At 41.2% G+C, this 23,155-nt stretch overlaps 1 protein-coding gene across 4 annotated transcripts in view; it reads left to right on the forward strand.

Annotated features, from left to right (window-relative positions):
* Positions 1-1,860: 1,860 nt before the first annotated feature.
* tmem107l (transmembrane protein 107 like) overlaps positions 1,861-23,155 on the forward strand; it is a 43,674-nt gene continuing 22,379 nt past the window's right edge. The window contains exons 1-4 of one of the 4 annotated variants that reach the window (XM_072592981.1): positions 1,861-2,122; positions 5,472-5,592; positions 11,253-11,320; positions 17,108-17,208. In XM_072592981.1, coding sequence (XP_072449082.1) covers positions 5,506-5,592; positions 11,253-11,320; positions 17,108-17,208 — 256 coding nt within the window. In that variant the 5' untranslated portion in view covers positions 1,861-2,122; positions 5,472-5,505. Of the gene's footprint in view, positions 2,197-5,471; positions 5,593-11,252; positions 11,321-17,107; positions 17,209-23,155 lie in introns of all 4 variants that reach the window. The other 3 variants (XM_072592979.1, XM_072592980.1, XM_072592982.1) reach the window with 3 other exon arrangements.

Here is a 23,155-nt window from a genome sequence, read left to right on the forward strand (position 1 = left end):
TTGATGTTGACAAGTTTGCTATTGAGCATATCAGCAGCACATGCAGAAGAAAACAATGACCTCTGATTGGGAAAACAGTGAGCTGTGCAAACCTTAGTAGCTTCATTCGGCCTGAGGTCTGCAAACTGGGAGTTGATTTTGTTTGAGGGTGAGGGATATTTGCGTGCCCTGTTGTTATAATGGAAACATATTCGGAGTTAGGGAGCAAATCGGGAGGAAGATAAGGTTCTCTCCTTCCTACGCAGGTGCCAATCTCTTAAATGAAGCACTCAAATGGCAGTGAGCTGTGTGAAAGTGAGTTTTGCAGAATGAAAGAAAGCATATGTGTGTGGCAGATAGCATGTTTTCATGTGTAAGTAAAATAAAAGTACTGTATGAGTGGGATGCTGATTGTAGTGTCAGTGTGGACTCAATGGCCTGCTTCCACACTGTAGGGATTACATGATTATATGTACTGGGGCACTTAGAGCTCTATAATCTCTCACAATTTAGATAATGTACTACTTTTGTATTCTTCCTACCAAAATTAATAATTTTCCCATGTTATCTGCCACCTGCCAGACATTTTCCCATTCAATTAATCTAGCTTTATCCCTTTCTAGCCTCCTTAAATCCCTTCACAACTTCACAACTATGTGTCTTTGTGCCATCAGTAAAATTACAAATCATAGCTTTGTTCCCTTTATCTAAGTCAGTTCTGGGTATCATATGTTAGAATGCAAAGACATTTGAGAGAGTGCAGAAAAGGTTCACATGAATCATTCAAATGATTATTCTCTAGTTATTGAGATACATTGGAGAAATTGTTTTTTTTGGAGAAGATTAAGAGATTTGATAGAGGCATTCAAATTCCTGGTGGATCTGGATAGTGTAGACAGGGAGAGAATTGTCCCATTGATTGAAGGGTATAGAACAAGAAGATAATGGTTAAAGGTAATTTTGGCTAAAGACATTTTGGAGACAAGCGGAGAAACGTACATGTAATGAAGCTGAAATGAGCTGCCTGGAAATGTGATGGAGGCAGATTCAATCAAGGTTTTCAAGAAGGATTTGGAATTAATTGGGAAGAATGTCTGTGTAGACACATACACACAGAGTAATGGAAATTGGTGAAATGCTTAGAGCTGCCAAATTGGCCTATTTTGTGCTGAAAAAATGAAGTGCATGTGATAAAACAGAAATTGCTGGAGATATTCAGGTCTAGTAGGACCTTTGGAAAGAAAGCATAGTCAATGTGTTGAGTCTAGTGACATATCTTCATAACTGGATAAATTTGTGACTGCAAACAAAAAAAAATGATAATCTCAGTGTGTTGAGCAGCATCCATGGACGGAGAGCAAGCTCATGTTTAGAGTCAAAATGACTCTTCATCAGAGCGATGGACTCATCTTAGTTTGCTCTCTTCATGATGCTGCCCGACCCACTATAATTTTTAGCTTTTTTTTGTTTTCAGTATAGATTGCAACATCTGCAGTACTTTGCCTATATTGTGGTGAATTTGTGACTCTGTAATACTGTGTGCGAATTCTTCTTTGCTTTTGTTATCATCTACAACACCAGAGGGAACTGAAGAGTTATTTTAATTTTCGCTATTTGTTCCAATCCCCCCCAACTCAGAAAGTTAGGCCCAGCCGCCACTTTCACCATTTAATGTCACCTTCTCAGAATGCAACGCGAGGCAGAAAACGTCCAATAGAAAGCGCGGCAAGTTTAAAGAGTTAAATTGCTGGCAGCAGTATCTAAAGCGGAGGTGGTGAGATACTTGGAAGGGGGAATCTGGGGAGTGGGTAGGGGAATGAGGATGATGTTATTTATGTTCCTGTTTGGGCGCTGCAGTATGTTGAGCCACGGTTACCCGGGCAACCAGTCGCCATTTTGTGTTGGGCACCAGCAGCGGCGCCAGCGGCGGCGGGCTCGATTCTTCCGAGAGCAGCAGTCAGCATCTGATTGTTCATCTAACAGCGACACTCTTTACCAGTGTCCGCATTACTCGGCCTGACATTAATAACCAACGTTTCCGAAAAGTGCAGTGGAGCTTCAATCCAGTTGGATCCTCCATATGTCGGATCATCGGCGGAAGCTAGGCACGCCTCCTTTCTACAGCAGGAGCTGTCCTGTTTTAGTGAGTCAATATGTTTAAATGACTCAGAGCTGGGTTGAAACGTCCCGGAGAAAATGTAGTTAGGAATGATTAAGGTAGGAAGGCTAGCGGGTACGGCTATAGATTCAACAGGTGATGTGAGAATGATTGAGCTCAGGAATAGTTTGGCTGAGGGGTGGGGTTGTCGGGAGGAGGTGATGAAGGAATTGGGCCAGATCAGTGAGGGGATAGAATATCAGATGGAGGAAGGGTAGGGTGTCAAGTGGGTGAGGCAAGGTGGGGTACGAATTCGGAGGTGTGGAGTGGTAGATGAGTGAAGCAGTCCAGGTGTCAATGGGAGAGGAGTTGGAGTGTCAGGGGGGTGAAGGTATGGCATGGGTCTCAGGGCTGGTTAGGAATGTGTAGTCAGTAGTGAGTAAGGTTTTTGGGGATTTCTGGTGTGGGTGTTGGTAAAGTCGTTGAAAGATTGGTGTGGGAAGAATGGATTTCACTTTACTGTATATGGCACTGGAAGCAGTATTGGAGTAGAAAGAGATTTGAGGAAGGGTAAACACAACGTTAACTCTGATTTCTCTCCAATGATGTTGTCAGACCTCTTGAGCTTTTCCAGCAATTCCTGTTTTTGTTTGAGATAGAAAGATGCTGTTCTAGTGGATGGGCTACACTTGAATTATGCTAGGATCGGTTTCCTGGTGAATCAAATAGTTTGTCCAGTAGCGAGGACTTCGAATTAATTAAAGGGGGTTCAGTTTGGGGGAGGAGAGATATATAATATGCAAAATGATATGACAGCATTGTAAGGCAGATATTTAGGTACTGAAACCCAGAGTGGGGCCGAGTGTTCAAACTTTTTAAATATGCAACAGATAGGTGTAAAAAAAGAGATCTTTTAGTGGTTCTTTACTTAAATGCACATAGTGGTTGTAACAAAGTAAATTAATTAACAGCACAAGTAATGAGTAATGTTCATACAAGATAAAGTACGATAGCAAGAAATGATCTTTGATCAGGTGATGTAGAATCCATAAAGTTAGAGGAAAGAAATAATGGGGAAGAAAAACTGGTGGGAAGGGTTTTATAGACCTCTAACAGTAGCTAGAGCAGATAATAAATTAGGACACAATGAAGGCATGTAATATTACATGCAGTCCATGAGTTGCAAATGTGTTCCATTCTGGAGTCTATTTTCAAGTTGAACACCATGCAGGATAATATGAAGTAGTCATTCGTATATTAGGTCTTTCAAATTACACCTTTTTACAGGATCACATTCATAAGTATGAACGTTTGTTAAGTTGGACATTCATAAATTTGGGACCCCTCTAATTGTGGTAAATTAATCTTCATCTAGATTTAGAAAATCAAATTAGCAGAGAATAGCCATGAGGAAAAAAAGAGTATTTGTAACAGTTTCCTCGAACAATACGTTAACCTAACCAGGGTTTAGGCTATTTTGAGTCTGGTAACGTGTAATGAAGTGGATGTAATGAATGATCTGGGTAAAATATTCCCAAGGAAATTGTAACCACCCCGATAACATGGTAGAATTTAGCATTCAGTTTGAGAGATAGAACTTGGATCAGAAAAACTAAATAAAGGTAATTGCAAAGGAATATCAGGGTAGAGATAGCTGAAGTAGACTGGAAAAGGACTTCAACAGAAAAAGACATTGAAATAATGCATTCAAATATATAAAGGTAATTAATGCACTTCTGATTGGCAAGGTACTGTAATACATGACAGTCCTCACTCTATACTGGTTAATGCAAGGATGAACAGACTTCACCTGATGAAGTAGCAGCACTCTGAAAGCTTGTGGTTTCAAATAAACCTGTTGGACTATAACATGGTGTCATGTGACTTCTGACTTTGTCCACCCCATTTCAACACTGGCATCTCCACATCTTTGCAAGATAAATGTCCATGATCAATCATTGCATTACAACCACATATACATTTAGAATATTGGCTCTAATAGTGACATCTGAATGTGTCAAAACATCTTACATTTGGCTTTCAGAACAGTCCAGACATTTCGACAAGCTTACCCTAGTGATTACTGGAGAGGGTTGACTTGACAGGAGTTGGGGATGGGACAGTCCAGCAATGGGAGATCAGAGTCTGGCATAGTCAGATTGCGGGGCTAGTGATGTTCGGTCTGATGGGTGGTTGTCAAGTGTCCCAAGGTTGGAAGGGATTGGGGCAGTTTAACATTTTAATAGTTATCCAGGAGTTAAGGTAGTTTTTGTACCCCTTAGTGTTTCCTGCTTAAATAAGGAATTACATGACTTCATTGTGTCCTGATTTATTATCTGTATTAGCTACTGTTAGGGGGGGCCTATAATTCCTGAATTTCCTTTCAAAAGTTTCTAGATGCAGAGGAATTTTCCATTGGAATTATGTGTTGAGATTCCACATACTTCCTATGCACAACTCCAGTCCATGCCAATGTGTCCTGCCATCTTCAAAGTATATTTAGGATATTAACTGTTTTTCCCTTTTTGGTGCCAACAGCCTCCACCATATTTGGCCATACCTGTATCTTTGGCAAAATAAATTAGTTCTGAAATTAGATAATTTTTCTCCTTTTCCTATCTTTTCCTAAAATTGCTTACCACACTCTTTTCATTGAAACATTCAAAGCTTTGCTGTGTATCTGATTTCTTTAATTTTTTTCTTGCATGATCTATGTCAAAATCATTGACCCAGATCTTCAGGTCACTACAGACAGGATGTACCCTGGCAGATTCATTGGGACCCTTTGATAGCCATGATACATTGGATAATCACTGCATTGTCATACTTTCAAGTTTATGCTGCCTAAGAACACTTACCCAGCATCTGGAATTGTCTGACAAGACCCCAGCTTTGAGTTAGATTTGAAAATTCTGGAAGGTCATCCAGAAAAAGTGGAATCAATAGCCCTGGTTCATCTAGAAACATGTGCCTTCTTTGACCTTCCTCATTGATCCAGACATGCTAGTTCTGAATCTATGAAACCTTCCTTGTATAACTCTTGACTTGAATTTTCCATGCAGATTTATGATTTTCCATGATTTTGATCCACTTTGGATCGGAGAAGGCAAATTGGCATCTTTTCTGAATGACAAAGTACCTATACACTTACACAAATTATTAATAGCTAGGCCATAGTAATCAGAAATTCACTGGACTTCAAAAGTGAGGAAGTTGTGCTTTGGTATACAAGAAAAATTTGGACACTAAACCCAAGAAAGATAAATTCGCTTGACAAGGTGTGCAGTGTAGATTTATCAGAATGATTGAAGTCATTTTGTGTAAGCATAATTTTTGCACTACTAGTAGTAGTAGAAATCTGGAACTCACTCCTCCTGAATCTTCCCTTTCACAGGTTGAACCTCTGAGCTGACAATCCAGAATTGGCAATGCCGATACCAAGCAGCCTGATACCATCCCGGTTTCTGACACTTATGGCTCACTTAGTCATTGTTATTGACATCTTTTGGTCCAGGGTGAGTAAGAAGTGTGGCTGAGAAGCTAAGAGCAGATACATAGGACAAGCAATTTTCTCTCCTCTTCCCGCAACTTTTTAACCCCATCACCAAAATTAATGAAATGCAGTTCCAGTTGGAAGAGGTGACTGAGATGGGAAGGGATGCGGCCATAAACAATTTAAACATGAGGATGAGAGCAAGTTTTGAGAAGATTTGTAGCTCAGGTTGAGGTTCTGGATGTAGGTTTGTTCACTGAGCTGGAAGGTTCGTTTTCAGACGCTTCATCATCTTACTAAGTAACATCATCAGTGAGCCTCCAGATGAAGCACTGGTAGCATAGCCCGCTTTCTATTTATGGGTTTAGATTTCCTTGGTTTGGTGACATCATTTCCTGTGGCGATACCATTTCCTGTTCTTTTACTCCGGGGTGGTAAATGGGATCCAAGTCAATGTGTTTGATAAGTTCCGGTTGGAATGCCATGCTTCTAGGAATTCTCGTGCATATCTCTATTTGGCTTGTCCTAGGATGGATGTGTTGTCCCAGTCAAAATGATGTCCTTCCTCATCTGTATGTAAGGATACTAGTGTGAGTGGGTCATGTCTTTTGTGGCTAGTTGATGTTCATGTAGTCTGGTTGATAGTTTTCTGCTTGTTTGTCCAATGTAGCGTTTGTTACAGTTCTTGCAAGGTATTTTGTAAATGACATTAGTTTTGTTTGTTGTCTATATTGGGTCTTTCAAGTTCATTAGCTGCTGTCTTAGTGTGTTATTGGGTTTGTGGGCTACCATGATGCCAAGAGGTCTGAGTAGACTGGCAGTCATTCCCGAGATGTCTTTGATGTAGGAGAGAGTGGCTAGGGTTTCTGGATGTGTTTTGTCTGCTTGTGGGGGTTTGTTGCTGAGAAGTCGACAGACTGTGTTTATTGGGTACCCGTTCTTTTTGAATACACTGTATAGCTGACTTTCCTCTGCTCAGTGTAGTTCCTCTGTGCTGCAGTGTGTTCATTGAAATAATGTTCTAATGCAGCTTCGTTTGTAGGTGTTGGGATGATTGCTTCTGTCATTCAGTATTTGGTCAGTATGTGTTGTTTTCCTGTAGACACTGGTTTGAAGTTCCCCATTGGCTGTTCACTCTACTGCGACATCTAGTAATGGCAGTTGTTGTTGCTTTCCTCCTCTTTAGTGAATTTTATGCCAGTAAGGGTCTTGAAGGTTTCCTCTAATTTGTTTCGTTTAGTGATGACAAAGGTGTCATCCACATAGTGGACCCAAAGTTTGAGCTGAATGGTTGGCAGGGCTGTTTGTTCGAATCTCTGAATTATTGCCTCTGCTAAGAACCCTGATATCAGTGATCCCATGGGTGTTCCATTGGTTTGTAGTTTTTGTTGTTGAAGGTGAAGTGGGTGGTAAGGCTTGATGATATTGTCTATGCTGATGATGTTGGTAGTGTTTGGTGTATGTGCCTTTGGTTCTAATAATATAATCAGTGTTCCCTTGGCCAGGTTGATGTTGGTGGATGTGAACAGGGCTGTTACATCAAAAGAGACCATTATTTCATCCTCTTCTATCTAGGTATCTTTGGCCTGGAGTGGTGGATGGAATGGTGTGAGTCTTCAGCTAGGTGTTTTTGTCTTTAATGTAGCTCCTTGGCCAGCCTGTAAGTTCGTGTTCCAGGTAGCGAAACTATGAGTCTGAGGAGGGATTCCTCGTTTGTGAATTTTGCGTGATTTGTAGAAGCGTAGTGTGTTGGATCCGTGTGGTTTCATTTTTTGGAAGTCGGTCTTATTTATTTCTCCAGATTTCTGAAGTTTTTGAGCATTTACCACTCCCTGAGGAAAAGAACAGGAAATGACATCAACACAGGAAATGATGTCACCAACCCAAGGAAACCTAAGCATCTGAATACAAAGCGGACCATGCCACCAGTGCTTCATCCGGAGCACTGTTACCTAGTATGGTAACAAAACGACTGAAAATGAACCTTCCAGCTCAGCAAGCAAACCTACATCCAGGCACGGGAATGCATTATGCAAATTACTTAGATCTGACAATTACACATGGCAGAGTTGAAGCTCTGTCGATCTCTGCAGGATTGGTGGATTTAATGCATGAGACAGAGTCCACTGGGGGCCAGAAGGACCTTCAGAGGTATACTGATAAGGCAGTGAAAGCTGATTAACCTGCAACAACAATGTCCTGTGTAGGTCTAAAGATCTGGATCCAGCAATCAGTTATACATTGTACACTTTGATCTAAAACAACACTTCATGACAGCTTTATGTAGCAAATTTAGATACCGAGTCATAGAAGACAATATTAGTCCAGAGCACAAAATGCTTAGTGAATGACTTAAGTTTTGAGGTGGGTTTTAAGGAGTGTTTGAAAAGAAGAATGAGGGATAAAGAGGTGGTAAAGTTGAGGGATGATTTCCAGAGATAAAGTAATTAAAATTGGAAATGCCTGAGACCAGCATGAGATGAGCACAGGTCATAGAGTCCTATAGCGTGGAAACAGGCCCTTCGGCCCAAACTGGTCCATGCCGACCAAAATGTCCATCCACGCGAACCCCATTTGCCTGCACTTGGCCCATATCCTTCTAAACCTTTCCTGCCCACATATTTATTCAAATGTCTTTTAAATATTATTAATGTACCTGCCTCAACTACTTCTGTTGGCAGTTCATTCCATACATGTATCACCCTCTGTTTAAAATAAAGTTGCCCCTCAGGTTCCCAGTTATTCTTTCCCCTAACCTTAAACTTATGTTCAAGACTGAATGCATTCACCCTATTCATGTCACTCATGATCTTATGCACTTCTATAAGATCCCCCCTCAATCTCCTGCGCTGCTCAAGGAAAAAAAGTCATAGCTTGTCCAACCTCTCCCTATAACACAGTCCCTTGAGTCCTGGAAACATTCTTGTATATTTTTTCTGCACTCTTTTCAGTTTAATAACATCCTTCCTATAGCAAGGTGACCAAAACTGAACACAATATGGAGGAACCTCTATTGTCCCAATATTGGATTATCCGGTGTCGGAGAATTTAGCCCAATTAATCAGAGATCACAAACCCACAGATTGGACTGAGAACTGACAAGGATTTATTTAATAAACACTGATATTGTGGAAGAGACTTGACTTCACTGAAACAGTCACTGACAAGCTGCTCAGAACGAACCACAGCTTCTTTCCTGAACAGAGAATACAGTGCAGTTTTATACCCTTGAAACAATAAAGTGTGAGTTATGAGACAATGGTGTGAGTTGTACAAAAAAGAGAAATAAACTTCATTCATTGAAGAGATTCAAGTTTTGGTGTCTAACAATGAGTTTCTTAATTTACTCGGGAGATTCCGATCCTTGGCTGGAGTAGGTGTTAGTGGATTTCATCCTGGAGTTTGTATTGTTGAGGGAGCAAGCGAAGTACCTTTGGTGCCTCTTTGTCTGGGTACCCTTTGTGAAGGCTTGACTCCTAATGGGAGCAGCTGAGCCCATTATCGGTTTATCTGAAGAAGTATATTCTCTTCGTCTGGGGCTGGATGAGTTATGTCCTGAAGTATGTGTGATGTCTGAGGCATTGTGAGTAGGCTTATTGGATAAGTGCAGACATTTTGTGTTGTCTGTTTTGTGGCCATGTCATGGGGAAGGCGGGACCTGTATATTCTCCCACATCTGGCAACATTACAAGGTACTGATGTTTGGCTAGACTATGTTATCTGGCATTCGATTAACCGAATGAAATACTTCCCGCCTGTGTTCTTTGGATAATAGAGGTTCCTGTGTACTCCCAAGTCAGCCTCACCAACATTCTGTACAACTGCAACATAACTTCCCAAATTCTATACTCAGTGCCCTAACTAATGAAGGCCAGTGTGCCAAAAGCCTTCTTTACTGCCTTGTGACTTCACTTTTAACTCAGAAGATAGCAAACCTGCAGGGGCTTACTGAAAATAGAGAGAGACAGTACCCTGGAGGGACTTTAAAACAAATATGTAAGTTTTAAAGTTGAGATGCTGTTCAGCCAGCAGTCAGCACAGACCAGTGACCATACTGGTGTTGGGTGAACAATATTTAGTGTGGGAGCAAAATTTTGGATGACATCAAATTTATGAAGGCCAAAATAATCAACCAGGAGTGTGTTAGAATTGTTATTGGCCAGACCAACCTTGTCAAAATATCCAGAAGATATTCGAGATGCAAACCTTTACTTAATTTTAAAAGTAAATATCCGGAGTTCTGTTCCAGATGCAGGTGGATTGGTTAGCCTACTGGACTTAAAGCAAAATACAAATTATTCATCCACCATTGTTAAAATACAGTAAAAGAAAGAAGAAATTGGAATACCTTAACTCTACTGGAAAATTTAACCAAATAATAGATACAGTAACTATTACTAATTAACTGTTCCAATATAGCGACATCCATGAACACTCCCTTGGCAAAAGGCAAATCAGAAAATGGATTGTCTCACAGGCAGTTCTCCAATCCAGGAGGAAAGAACATTAAAGGGCAAGTCTGAGAGAAAGAGAGAACTCCAGCTTTCAGCTGTAGTAAAGAGAGATGTGGCAGCTTTTCACAAACCAAACAGCTTTTGCTACTGAAAAGCTAAAAGATGACAGATCCTGGGTTTATGGGAGTTTGACCACATCCTGCTTCCATTGTTCCAACTTCCCAAAAAAAAACCAGGCTATTTACCTTTATGGGCTGTTCAACTGGACAATTTGTCACCTCTGTCTTAAAACAGCTTTTTTTTTAAAAAAGGGACAAAATAACCCCTTAAAGCCACCATGTCATCACAGTTGTCAAATCCAGAGATATATAGGCTTGAATAAGGTTTCAGCAGCAGTTGAGGTAAGGGAATTGTAGAATCGGGTGATGTTATTGCAAGAGGAAGAAGATAGTCTTAATGACGATGCAAGTGATGTCCAGTTTGTGAATACATTGATTCAACCTTGTACAGTTACCAGAGATATCAATTGAGCTGAGAAATTGAATTAATAGGAGGAGACAAGGAAACACTGGCCAACAGCAGAGGTGACTGTGGGAGAGAAAGAGAATGCAATCCCACCTGACTGGGTAGTGCGTGAGTTGTTAGAGTGAGATGGCATGGTCAACCATGTCAAAGGCTGCCAACAGATTAAAAAAGACATGAAGGAAAATATCACCTTTGTTCCAGTCATATTGGATATCATTTGACTTTTGTTAAAGCCCTTTCAGAATTGTGGCCTGGGCAAAAACCTGAATGGAGTGATTCCAATAACAAGCTCTGGGAAAGATGGAAATGGCAATTAATGGTTAACGTTGGAGCAGAAAAGGATGTTGGAGGTGATGGTTTACAATGATGGCAGGGATCCAGGATTAGATCTTTTTGAGGAGAAGGATGATGGTGGCAGATTTAAAGCAGCAGCACAGAACTTGAGCAGAAAGGACCATTAGCGAAAGTGGCTGCTGTAAGTATGGGGAAGTATTTTTATGTTGAGTACCCATTTTATATATATATATATATATATATACAAACAAAACAGAAATAGTGGAGAAATTCAGCATTTGTTTGTACATTCTAATTTTTCACTATTTTATTTTGATTTCTAATGTAAGGAGAGGGCCGAAGGGCCTATACTGCATTGTAATGTTCTATGAGTCCTTTCTCTACGGTGTTTCTTCCATCTCTTTTGCAGGAGAACAATGTTTTGGCCAGCCTTCCACCAACCTACACGTCTCTCCAATATCAAAACCGTGATACAGAGTAAGTATCTTAACACAGAAGAGATTTCTCATACTGTCACTATGCACCATTCAATAGCAATATCCAGCACATTTAGTGGCTTGAATAATCACTGATTCAGATGGGCAGGAGCAGCATGGTGGCTCAGTGGTTAGCACTGCTGCCTCGCAGTGCCAGGGACCTAGGTTCAATTCCCGCCTCATTTTCCCTATGTCTGTGTAGGTTTCCTCTGGGTGCTCCAGTTTCCTCCCACAATCCAAAGATGTGCAGGTCGGATGAATTGGCCATGCTAAATTACCCATAAGTGCATTAGTCAGGTGAAAATATAGAGTAGGCGAATGGGTGGGTTACTGTGTGGAGGGCCAGTGTAGACTTGTAGGGCCAAATGCCTGTTTCCATACTGTAGGGAACCTAATCTAATTACTTTACACTGTGTGTGTGAAATAATTCAGTGGCCAACTGCCTTACTTGTTAATACCTGTGAATTTCAAAATGTTGAGCAATGCATGCAGAACTGCCATCTACCCCAGTGTTTTTTGCTATAATTATGAAAGACTTATATATTTAATGTCTGCTCTCCATCTGAATCAGTGATTGTTCAAGTCACTTATACCTTGGAGCCACAATGAAAATTCATTGATGTCTAATGGGTACTGTAAGCTCATGCATTCCTTGTGTGCATTTTTCCAATCTGATGTTTTCTTGCGGTGCAGTGGTAATATCTCTACCCCTGAATCGAGAGACCCGGATTCAAGTCCCACATGCTTCAGAAGTGTATAATAACCTCCTCTGACTAGGTTGATTAGGAAAATAGTTCTGATGTTCTGCATTTTGTCTTGCCTGTTTCCATGTTCGTCAGACTGGTCCAATGTTGTAACAAATGGCTAGTGTTCTGAGGGATCTCTCCTCAACCCTGCATGGTTTCTCTTAGGTTTCAAGCATGTTGAGGAACTGGTGCTTATTTCAAGTGAGATTCACTCAAATATTTAGTCCAGAAAGTAAATTTTCCTAGAACCCTCTGCAACTACATCTCTGGAGACACTTGTAAACCAAATTGTTTATTTTGTACAAATATGCAACTGAACAGCATAACATTTGCATACAGAGTTTAAAAATTTCCCTCTATTACTAGGAGACCAAAACTGCACACAGTACTCTAGGTGTGACCTCACCAAGGCCCTGTATAACTGCTGCAAAGCATCTTTACTCCAATGCGCAACTCCCCTCACAATGAAGGCCAGCATGCCATTAGCTTTCCTCAATGCTTTCTGGACCTGCACGCCAACCTTCAGCAACTGTTCCATTATGACAACCAGGTCTTGTTGCACCTCAGCTTTTCCTAAACTGCTACCACTCCGATAATAATCTGCCTTCCTGTTTATTCCACCTGAGTGGATAACCTAAATTTATCCATGTTGTATTTGCCCACTCAGCCAGTCTTTCCAAGTCACCCTGCAGCCTCTTAGCATTCTCCTGACAATGCAAACTTCCACCCAGCTTGGTGTCATCTGCAAATATGGAGATATGGCATTCAATTCCTTTGTCCAAATCGTTACCGTATATTGTGAACAACTGAGGAATCCACACTGAACCCTGCAGTATCCCGTCGCCCAGCCTGTTACTCTGAAAAGGACCCATTATTCCAATTCTCTGTGAACAGGTTCTCCATCCAAGTCAATAGTTATCTTCGGAATATCTCTGAAGAATACCTCAAAAGGATTCTAGTGCCCTTTCTTCAGAACTGATTTGTAGCTAAGAAATATTTGGTGCATGTGCTGGAGAGGAGAGTTGGGGCTGGGTGATCGTTTTTACCGTCAGAATGTAGATTTTCCCCAAGTTCGTTGCTCACTCTGCATTTCTACGCCCACCCCCCCAATTCGTGTAGAATAGGCGACATTTGTGAGCAGCAAACACATAAGTAAACTAAATTGAGTAAAGTGCAGATAAATCGCTGCTTCACCTGAAAGGTGCATCTGGAGCCTTGAATCATGAAGGGACGGAAGTAAACTGGCAGTAAACAACCTTCTTTTGATTGCATGGGAAGGTGATGTAGGGATATGGGGATGTTAGTATGTCCCATAGGGAACAGTCCCTGTGGAAGACTGACAAAGGAGAGAACGGGAAAATGTCTGGTGGTGGCATCATCCTGGAGGTGGTGGAAATAGCTGATTATGATCCTTAGGACTTTGGTTCGGCCAAGACCACACTTGGAATATTGTGTCCAGTTCTGTTCACCCTATTATAAGAAAGATACGGAGGATTTGGAGAGGGTGCAAAGAAGGTTTACCAAAATGCTGTCTGGACTGGAGGACTTGTCTTACAAAGAGAGGTTGTCTAAGCTCGAACTTTTCTCTCTGGAGAGAAGGAGGAAAAGAGGTGACCTGATCAAAGTGTACAAGGTAATGAGAGGCTTGAATAGAGTCAATAGCCAGAGACTTTTTCGCCAGGGCAGGATTGACTGGCACGAGGGGTCATCATTTCAAGATATTAGGAGGAAGGCATAGAGGTGTCAGAGGTAGGTTCTTTATGCAGAGAGTTGTGAATGCATGGAATGCGTTGCCAGCGGTGGTGGTGGAAGCAGAGTTATTAGGGACATTTAAGCGATTGCTGGACGTGCACATGGACAGCAATGAAGTGACGGATGCGTAGGTTAGGTTATTGTATTCTAGATTAGAGATAATCCTTGGCACAACATCGTGGGCTGAAGGGCCTGTTCTGTGCTGCATACACTTCTGGTTGCCACATTACCGAAAGGGTGTGGATGCTTTGGAGAGGGTGCAGAGGGTTCACCAGGATGTTGCCTGGTACAGAGGGTGCTAGCTATGAAGAGAGGTTGAATAGATTAGGATTATTTTCATTAGAAAAAGTTGAGGGGGGACCTGATTGAGGTCTACAAAATCATGAGAGGTATCGACAGGGTGGATAGTAAGAAGCTTTTTCCTGGCATGCGGAATCATATTACTGGGGGTCACGAGTTCAAAGTGAGAGGGGAAAAGTTTAAGGGAGATATGCGTGGAAAGTTGTTTATGCAGAGGCTGGTGTGGGCCTGGAATGTGTTGCCAGTGGAGATGGTACAGGCGGGAACGATAGCGTCATTTAAGATGCATCTAGACAGACACATGAATGGGCAGGGAGCAAAGGGATACAGATCTTTAGAAAATAGGCGGCAGGTTTAGATAGAGGATTTGGATCGGCGCAGACTTGGAGGGCTGAAAAGGCCTGTTCCTGTGCTGTAATTTTCTTTGCTCTTTGAATGTGAATGCTGGTATGGTGGAAAGTGAGGACCAGAGGACCCTGGACACTACTCAGGGCACTATCAACTAGAGTAGCAGGGAATCCTTGTTTGAGGAAAAAGGTGGAAATTTCTTAGGTCCCTGAGTATGGAAAATGGCATCATCAGAAAAGATGTGACGAAGACCTAGAATCTGGCAGAATGGAATGGAGTCTTTACAGGAAATGGGATGTGAGGATGTATAGACAGACTGAGCGACTGCTTTGCGGAACATCTGTGTTCTCTGCAAAAATTATCTAGAGCTTTTGATTTCCTGCCACTTCAACACTTCACCATGTTCTCTGGACAACATTTCTGTCTTGGGTTTGCTGCAGGACTCCAGTAAAGCTCAGCTCAAGTTGAACAAACAGCATCTCATTATCTACTTAGAGTTCTGAAGGCTGCAGAGTGTCTATCAGGTGCAACAATTTTAGGACCTGAGCACTTTCTTCTATGTTCTTTCCCCAACCCCACACATCAAGCCGTGTTGTCACATGTGTTGCGTTCTCTACAGCCAAGCGATTTTCACCCACTAATGGTTCCTATTTACAGCTTTTCTTTCTCCCGGCTCACATTTATCCATTATTTGTCTGCTTAATTACTGTTCTTCCTCTGGGCTCCATGTCCGTCTATTGGTTAACTCCATCCCCTTCCCGACTTAGATATACCAACCCTTTCCTTGCTAGAATCACTTCTGAAGAAGGGTCACTGGATGTGAAGCATTGACTGTTTTGTCTCTACATATGCTGCCAAACCTGCTGAGTTTCTGTAGCTATTTCTGTTTTTGTTTCTGTCAGGATTCAATGCCATGACTATGATTCTCAATCAAATGAATCCAGTTGTAATATGATTTTGAATATGCTACATCTGCACAAATAGACTGGCAGAAAACTATGACAAATTGGTCCTGCAACTCAGATGATACTACTCAGTGCTGTCTACCATTTGTATTCGCAGAATCAGTTCAAAACTTGCAATGGGTACTGCTTAGATACTGGCTTTGAGAGCCCGGGAGCGGTCAAGCATCATCCACTTGTGCTTCTAATGAGTTGGGAGGAACTCTTGATCTTCAGGGATTCACATTGAGATGACTTAAAAATGTGACACTTTTTGGATAATAAGGTTACTGGTCAACCTTCGTTTCCAAAACTGACTTTTCAGTCTCTCATTTGAATAAACAGTGTGCAAATCAACTGTTTGAGAATCACACCCAGAGAGTCAGTCCAAGCAGCACCTGATCAAGATAGTAGGTGACATCCCTGTCTCATTGGCTCCATGTATGCCATGCTTAATGAATTGAATTTAACTGAATTTATTGTCCTATTTACAGAGGCACAGTGAAAAGCTTTGTCTTGTGAGCAATACAGGCAGATAAATAGCATAAATAATTAAATAATAAGTAAACAGCAGCAAAATCCAAAACACAGGTACAGGCGAATGCTCAAGAGTTTGAGAGTCCATTCAGTACTCTAACAACAATTGGGTAGAAACTGTTTCAAAACCGGCTGGTGCGTGTGTTCAGGCTTCTGTACCTTCTCCCCAATTGTAGAGGTTGTAGAAAAGCACTGGGATGGATCTTTGAGAATGTTGGCAGCCTAGTAGATATACTCTCTAGATGGGAGATTGGCCTTTGTGATTGTCCGGGCCAAGTTCACCACTATCTGTAAACGTCTCCAATCTTGAATGATACAGTTGCTGGACCAGGTGGTGATACATCCAGACAGAATGCTCCTGATGGCGTACCTACAAACATTGGCAAGGGTATTTTCTGTCATGCCAAATTTTATCAGCTGCCTGAGGAAGAAGAGACATTGTTGGGCCTTTGTAACCAGTGCATTCACATGAAGAGTCCAAGAAAGGTTGTTGTGGATGACCGCTCCCACTTGTTCCACCTCTGTGCTGTTAATGTGTAAGTGGACATGAGTAACATCCCACCAAAAGTCAATAATGAGTTCCTTGGTTTGACCGGCATTGAGAGCTAGGTTGTTCTCAGTACACCATTTTTTCAGGTTGTCCACCTCCCGTTGGTAGTCTGTTTCGTTGCCATCTTTATATAACCGAAGTAGCATCTGCTTAATACATTCACTTTTGACATCTCAATTTAGAGACTATATGGCCTTTGAAGTTCCAGTGATTGTTCAAAAGGCCGATTTGGAGAATGATTGAACTGAGATATGACAAAATTGGGTAAACACGGATTATATTCTCTGCCGTATCACACAATCACATCATTGAATCTTGGTTTGGACAGGGAATAATTCTAAATCACAGGCAATTTTTTTTAGCTTTAATTTTTAGGTTTTAAAAAAAGACTATATTGAAATCCAACATTGTGTAATTTGAGGTTTTGCCAATAATGGCTACCATAGTTTAGGCATGTTATGCAGAATGCTTTCCCTTTTCTATGTTTTCCTGGTGTTATGCATTTTGCATATCTTCTTCCGTTTTTTCTACAGAAACGTACAAAATAATTTATTGTTTTCCCCTGAATATTTCATAATCATATTTGCTGATTGTTATTCTTTGCTTTGTTCCAGATTAATTGTGGCACTGTCAGTGACTCTGGGCATGTTTCTAATTGAGCTGCTGGGCTTCTTCTCTGGTGTTTCCATGTTCAACAGCACCCAGAGTCTCATTTGTATCCTTCAGGCATCTTTATGTCTAGGACTAAGATTAAAAGTGTCCTTGAATGTTTGCAACACTGCCACCTCCTGTCAACTTTCCATTTTGTAATTGTATATACTGAGGGATTATAGTTTGAAAATAAGATTAACATTTTCTGTAGCTGTCTGTTTAAAGATGTGTATAATTTATTGTGAGCTTTTGTCTTCTGTCTTTAAGTGAAGTTGGAGTTGTAACAGTTTTAATTTTATCCTGTGGCTTTAAAAGGGGCCATGTTTTGAAAGGTTCAGACCTGCTGTTTGGACTTGGGTTTATGACCAACCTTACTACCTTGAATTCATCATAATCAGAGAGAGAGAGTCCATGGTGTATCGATGACATCAGGATTGTGTTGGCATAAGTTAACACAATTGGTTGAAGAGTATGGAGAGTACAAATAGTTGAACATTATTTAGCAATATTGGCACAAAGCACCAATGTGTCAGTGGGACATCTTGTACCAGAGGTATTGCTGTGTTGCTCACTGCCAAGTTTCAGGATTTCAGTGGTTTAGTTATTGTAGCAGATGCCAGAAATAGTTGATACACCCCATGAGTCTGAAGGGGCATCCCATGTCGGGTTTGTCCTACATGATAGACTAGAACTTTTAACAAAGCTTTATTTATTTGTTTATTTATTTCATAATTTGTTTATCTATTTATTTATCTTTTTCAAGCCTTTATTCATATTCCACCACCAGGAACAAAGAAACACTCAAGTGGTCAGTGACAAGCAGTGCCTTTCTCATCAAAGGGCAATGCTCAAATGATCAAACAGTGAAGGGGGCGGGATAGGGAATAAATTGAAATAGAATTGATGGGAGAGATAAAACACTCCACACACCACGGTGCCCACCTCTCTCTGAAAACCCAGAGGGTATTGGTAGACACCACATGCTCCTTCTCCAGGGACACCTGGGTCTGAATGTAACCATGGAAAAGGGGCAGCCAATTAAACTTTTTTTTTCTTTTCAAGAAAAAACAATTTACACGGGAAAGGGGCTGCTTGATGAATCCTCAAACCTCAACATACAACCAATTCACAGGGAAATGAAGACGCACCTCAATTCCCACCTTATCGAAAAGGAAACAGTAACACACACTCATACAAGACAGTCCAATCAACCGAACAACAAAACAGTGCATGGAATACACACACCACTGGCAACCCAGCAAACCACATGTCTCTCCCATCTTCTGGCCGCAAGGCAGCCTGCCTCTACACCCTTCTGGCTCTCACTGCACCCAATGCACCTTCTGGCATATCCTGGTTATATATTTTATTCCTCCTCTTTACCCCCACACTACCGCCAAACTGCTGTAATGCTTACATTTTCCCCAGCATCCATGTTGTATGTGTGCAGGTGTGAGACACAGTAAAAGACAACAGGTGAATCTTTTTTCAATTTCCACCACCAGGAAGAAAGGAAACACCAGGGTAGCCAGTGACAGCACAGTGCCCTTCTCATTAAAGGGCAATGCCCAAGTGATCAAAAAGTGAAGTGGGGGGATAGGGATTAAATCGAAATCGAATTCAAGGGGGAAATAAAACACTGTACTCACCATGGTGCCCACCTCTCTGTGAAAACCTAGAGGATATTGGTAGACACCACATGCTTCTTCTCCAGGGACACCCGGGCCAGAACGTAACCATGGAAGAGGGGCAGTCAATTAAAGTATTTTTATTGTGGTAAATGGAATCAGTCAGACCGAGCAAAGAAATTGGTCCTCAGGCCAGACTTAAATATTCAGCTAATGTGCCTCCACAGGTAGAACACCTAACAGAATCATTAGATTTTGGGCCATTTGGCTGAAAGACAGTAGTCAGGAGAAAGCCGATTGCCAGAGGAAGGCACATAATGTCTTTGCTCCATGGAATGGTGTTCTAAATTTCTCTTGTGTTCTTTGGCCATTAGCTTGGCAATATCAACATACTGAAAACATTTAGTTGCCAGTTTTTCAAATTGTTATGGAGTATTGCATTCCAAACGTGGTCTTTCCAAATGTGATCCAGAAGGTTTGTCAAACAAATGTCTGAGTCTAGGTTTCTGTATATTATGCAGTGTTCTCTATCTGAAAAACATAGAGTTGGCCAGCTACTTTCAGTGGTGTGTCTATTGCCATGCAGTACCCCACTATTTGTAGCACAAGGTGAATTTCTGCTTTTGCCATTCAATAGCCATCTTCCCATGGGACCGTACAGTGAGAGATAGGGGCTTAATTAGTCCTTTGCAGTAAAATAGCGGGCAGGCCATTATCTAAGGAGATGCTATAAGGAAGCTAAGTAGTGAAGAATCAACATTTCAGCATCAAAAACAGAAATTGCTGGAAAATTTCAGCAGATTTGGCAGGATCTGTGGAGAGAAATCAGCGTTAACATTTCAGGTCATTCAGAACTGTTCTGATTACTATTTTATACCATATTTGGAAACTTGTGGAACTACCAAATTCTTGAATTTTGAGCTTGTCAGGATTTAATTTAGTTATTGGCTGCATGAGGTAGTCTTCTGAGTGTTACTTTTGATGTACACATTGCAATTAAACTTTATTCAAGTTGAGGTCTTAGAGGATATTGCATATCAAATTTGCAACTTTCCTCAACCATACACCAAAGATTGCCTAGGCACAAAACAGACAAAAAAAAATTAGCAGAAACTTGTTGTGTCGGCACTCCCTTTCAATTGATTCAAAATTTCGTCTGAGGATGGTAGGCTACCATCCATGGCAAGGATTAAATCCTTGGGTTGGATGGCAAGGGGAATGTGGTTAACCATCTATGCGTGTTGCTGATCTGTTAGGGAAGTACTTCAGATCAGTCAATTCCAGCTAATGCAATAGGTCATGGGTTTATGACTCCATTGACAAACCAGCTATGTCATCTAAGTAGATACAGCCGTACAGCACGTAGCCTTAGGCTCACCACATCTATGCTGACCAACAGACACCAAAGTACACTAATCCTATTTTCTTGCACTTGGTTGATAGCCTGTTTATCCCTGGCACCTTACATGCTCTTCCAGATGTTTGTTAAATTTGTGGGAGTAGCTGTCTTCACCATCCTCTCAGGCAGTATGTTTCATACTTTGACCAGCCTCTGTAAAAATTATTTTGTCAGATGTTCTCTTAAACAATTTGTTCCTCAATTTAAACCTGCACCCTCTGGCCTTAGGCACATCACCAAGGATGAAAGGATTATCATGTTTATGCCTCTGATAATTCTTTATACTTCATTCACAGCTACCCGCCCCCCGACCCCAACCCTACTCAGCCTTCTGTGCTCCAAGAAAAATCAACTTGACCTATCCAGTCTTGCATCGTAACTGAGATGTTTTTTCCTAGGCAACATCCTGGTGAATCTCTACACCCTCTTTAGTTTATTTACATAATTCCAGTTAGTGGAAATTGGATAATGGAGACTTCATGGAATTAAAGACTCTAGTAGGAGTTACAGATAGATCCCCTGATGGTAGCTGTATAATAATAGATTGCATAAATGCAAAGATTCCATGAGCATTTAGCAAAAACTTAGACAATATTAACCTGAATTTAGTTTGGGATGTGCAGATTTAGCGCATTGTCAGCGGTAGTGAATTTCTTGTATGTTCATAATTTTTTGTAACAGTGGCAACTTAGTGCAGAATTCCTGCACTCCATAGGAATGCCTGGGAAATTTAATTTTCTGATGGGGCAACTTCTGTGTTTTTGGAACCCTCCATAAATGTCCACTGAAATCAGAGAATTTAGAGGCTTGCAACTCAGTTAAGTTTAATAGTTATCCAACAAAAGTCAGAAGGACCCTTTTTAAATCTTTCCCCTCTCACCTTAAATCTATGCCCTCTAGTTCTGGACTCCCCTAACTTGGGAAAAAGGCATAGGGTGAATAACCAATCTATGTCCCTCATAATTTTATAAACTTCTAGAAGGTTATCCTCAGCCTCTGACGCTTGGGAAAATAGCGCAGTCTTTTGAGCCTCTCCCTTATACCTCAAACCATCCACCCCTGGCAACATCCTTGTAAATCTTTCCTTAACCTGATCCAGGTTTCACAGCATTCTAAAGCAGAGAGACCAGAATTGAATGCAGTATTCCAAAAGTGGCTTAACCATGTCCTGTACAGCCACAACATGGCCTCCCAACTCCTATACTCAATGCACTGACCAATAAAGGGCCAGGGACCTGGGTTTGATTCCTGCCTTGGAGTTTGCATATTCTCCCTGGGTGCTCCGGGTTCGTCCCCAGTCCAAAGATGTGCAGGTCAGGTGAATTGGTCATACTAAATTGCCATAGTGTTAGTGTATTAGTCAGGTGTAAATATAGGGTAGGGGCCTGGGTCTGGGTGAGCTACCTTTCAGAGAGTTGGTGTGGAGTTGTTGGGCCAAATGGCCTATTTCCATGCTGTAGGGAATCTAATCTATACCAATCGCCAACTTCACTATCCTTCTATTTGTGACTCTACTTTCAAGGAACAATGAACCTGCACTCCAAGGTCTCTTTGTTTAGCAAGGCTACACAGGACCTGACCATTAAGTGTATAAGTCCTGCCATGATTTGCTTTTACAAAGTGCAGTACCTAATATTTATCTGAATTAAACCTCCATCTGCTTACTCCTTGGCCCACTAGCCCATCTGATCAAAATACTTGTATGATCTTGTACTCTGAGGTAACCATCTTCACTGTTCACTACACTTGCTATTTTGGTGTCATCTGCAAACTTACTAACCATATGTCCTATATTCACATCCAAATCATTTAGATAAATGATCAAACCAGCATCAGTCCTTGTGGCACACCGCTAATAACAGGCCTCCAGTCTGAAAAGCAACATTTCAGGATCACCCTCTGTCTTTTACCTTTGAGCAATTCTGTATCCAGTGGCTAGTTCTCCCTGTATTCCATGTGATCAACACTCTAGCTAGTCGACATTGCGCAACCTTGTTGAACGCTTTACTGAAATCCATACAGATCACGTCTATCGCTCTGCCTTCATCAATCGTCTTCATTACTTCAAAAAACTCAAACAAGTTAGTGAGACATGATTTCCCATGCCAAGTTGCCTATCCTTAATCAGTCCTTGCCTTTCCAAATACATGTAAGACTTGTCCCTCAGGATCCCTTCCAACAATTTATCTGCCAATGATGTCAGGCTCACTGGCTTATAGTTCCCTGCTCTTCCTTACTACTTTCCTTAAATAGTTGCACTATATTAGCCAACCTCCAGTCTTCCAGCACCTCACCTGTGGCTATTGATGGTACAAATATCTCAGCAAGGTGCCTAGCAAACACTTCCTGAGTTTGAACAAAGTTCAAGAATACGCCTGATCAGATCCCAAAGATTTATCCAACATTATGTGTTTACAGACATCCAGCACCACCACCTCTGTAATGTGGAGATTTTTCAAGATTTCCCCAAGTTTTCTAGTTTCCAAATCTTTCTCCACAGTAAACACAGATGCAAAATACTCATTTAGTATCTTGCCCCATTCTCAACTGTTGCAGTTTGTTGCAATACAATGGAAAAATTTGGAGCAGATTCAGTAGAGAATTTAGATGGGAAATTAGATAAACATTTGAAAGGTAAATGTGATTTTGGTGAAAGGCCTAAAAAAGGACCTAATTTTTAAAAAATCATAAGACGTAGGAGCAGAAGTAGACCATTGACACTGCTCCACCATTCAATGAGATCATGTCTAATCTGGTAACCGTCAAAACCAATTTCCTGCCTTTTCCCCTTAACCCTCTCTGTACAGTACCTCTCACAGATCCTCTTATTGATGAAAATTCTGTCTATTTCAGCTTTGAACATTCTATTCAGTACAGAATTCCTCAAATTCGTTATCTTCTAAGATAAGACATTTTTTAATCTCTGTTTTAAATAGGCGACTCCAATTCTGTCCTCTCGCACAGAAGCGTCTATGTCAAGCACC

Source organism: Chiloscyllium punctatum, chromosome 23 (assembly GCF_047496795.1).
Source record: "Chiloscyllium punctatum isolate Juve2018m chromosome 23, sChiPun1.3, whole genome shotgun sequence".
NCBI lineage: Eukaryota > Metazoa > Chordata > Chondrichthyes > Orectolobiformes > Hemiscylliidae > Chiloscyllium > Chiloscyllium punctatum.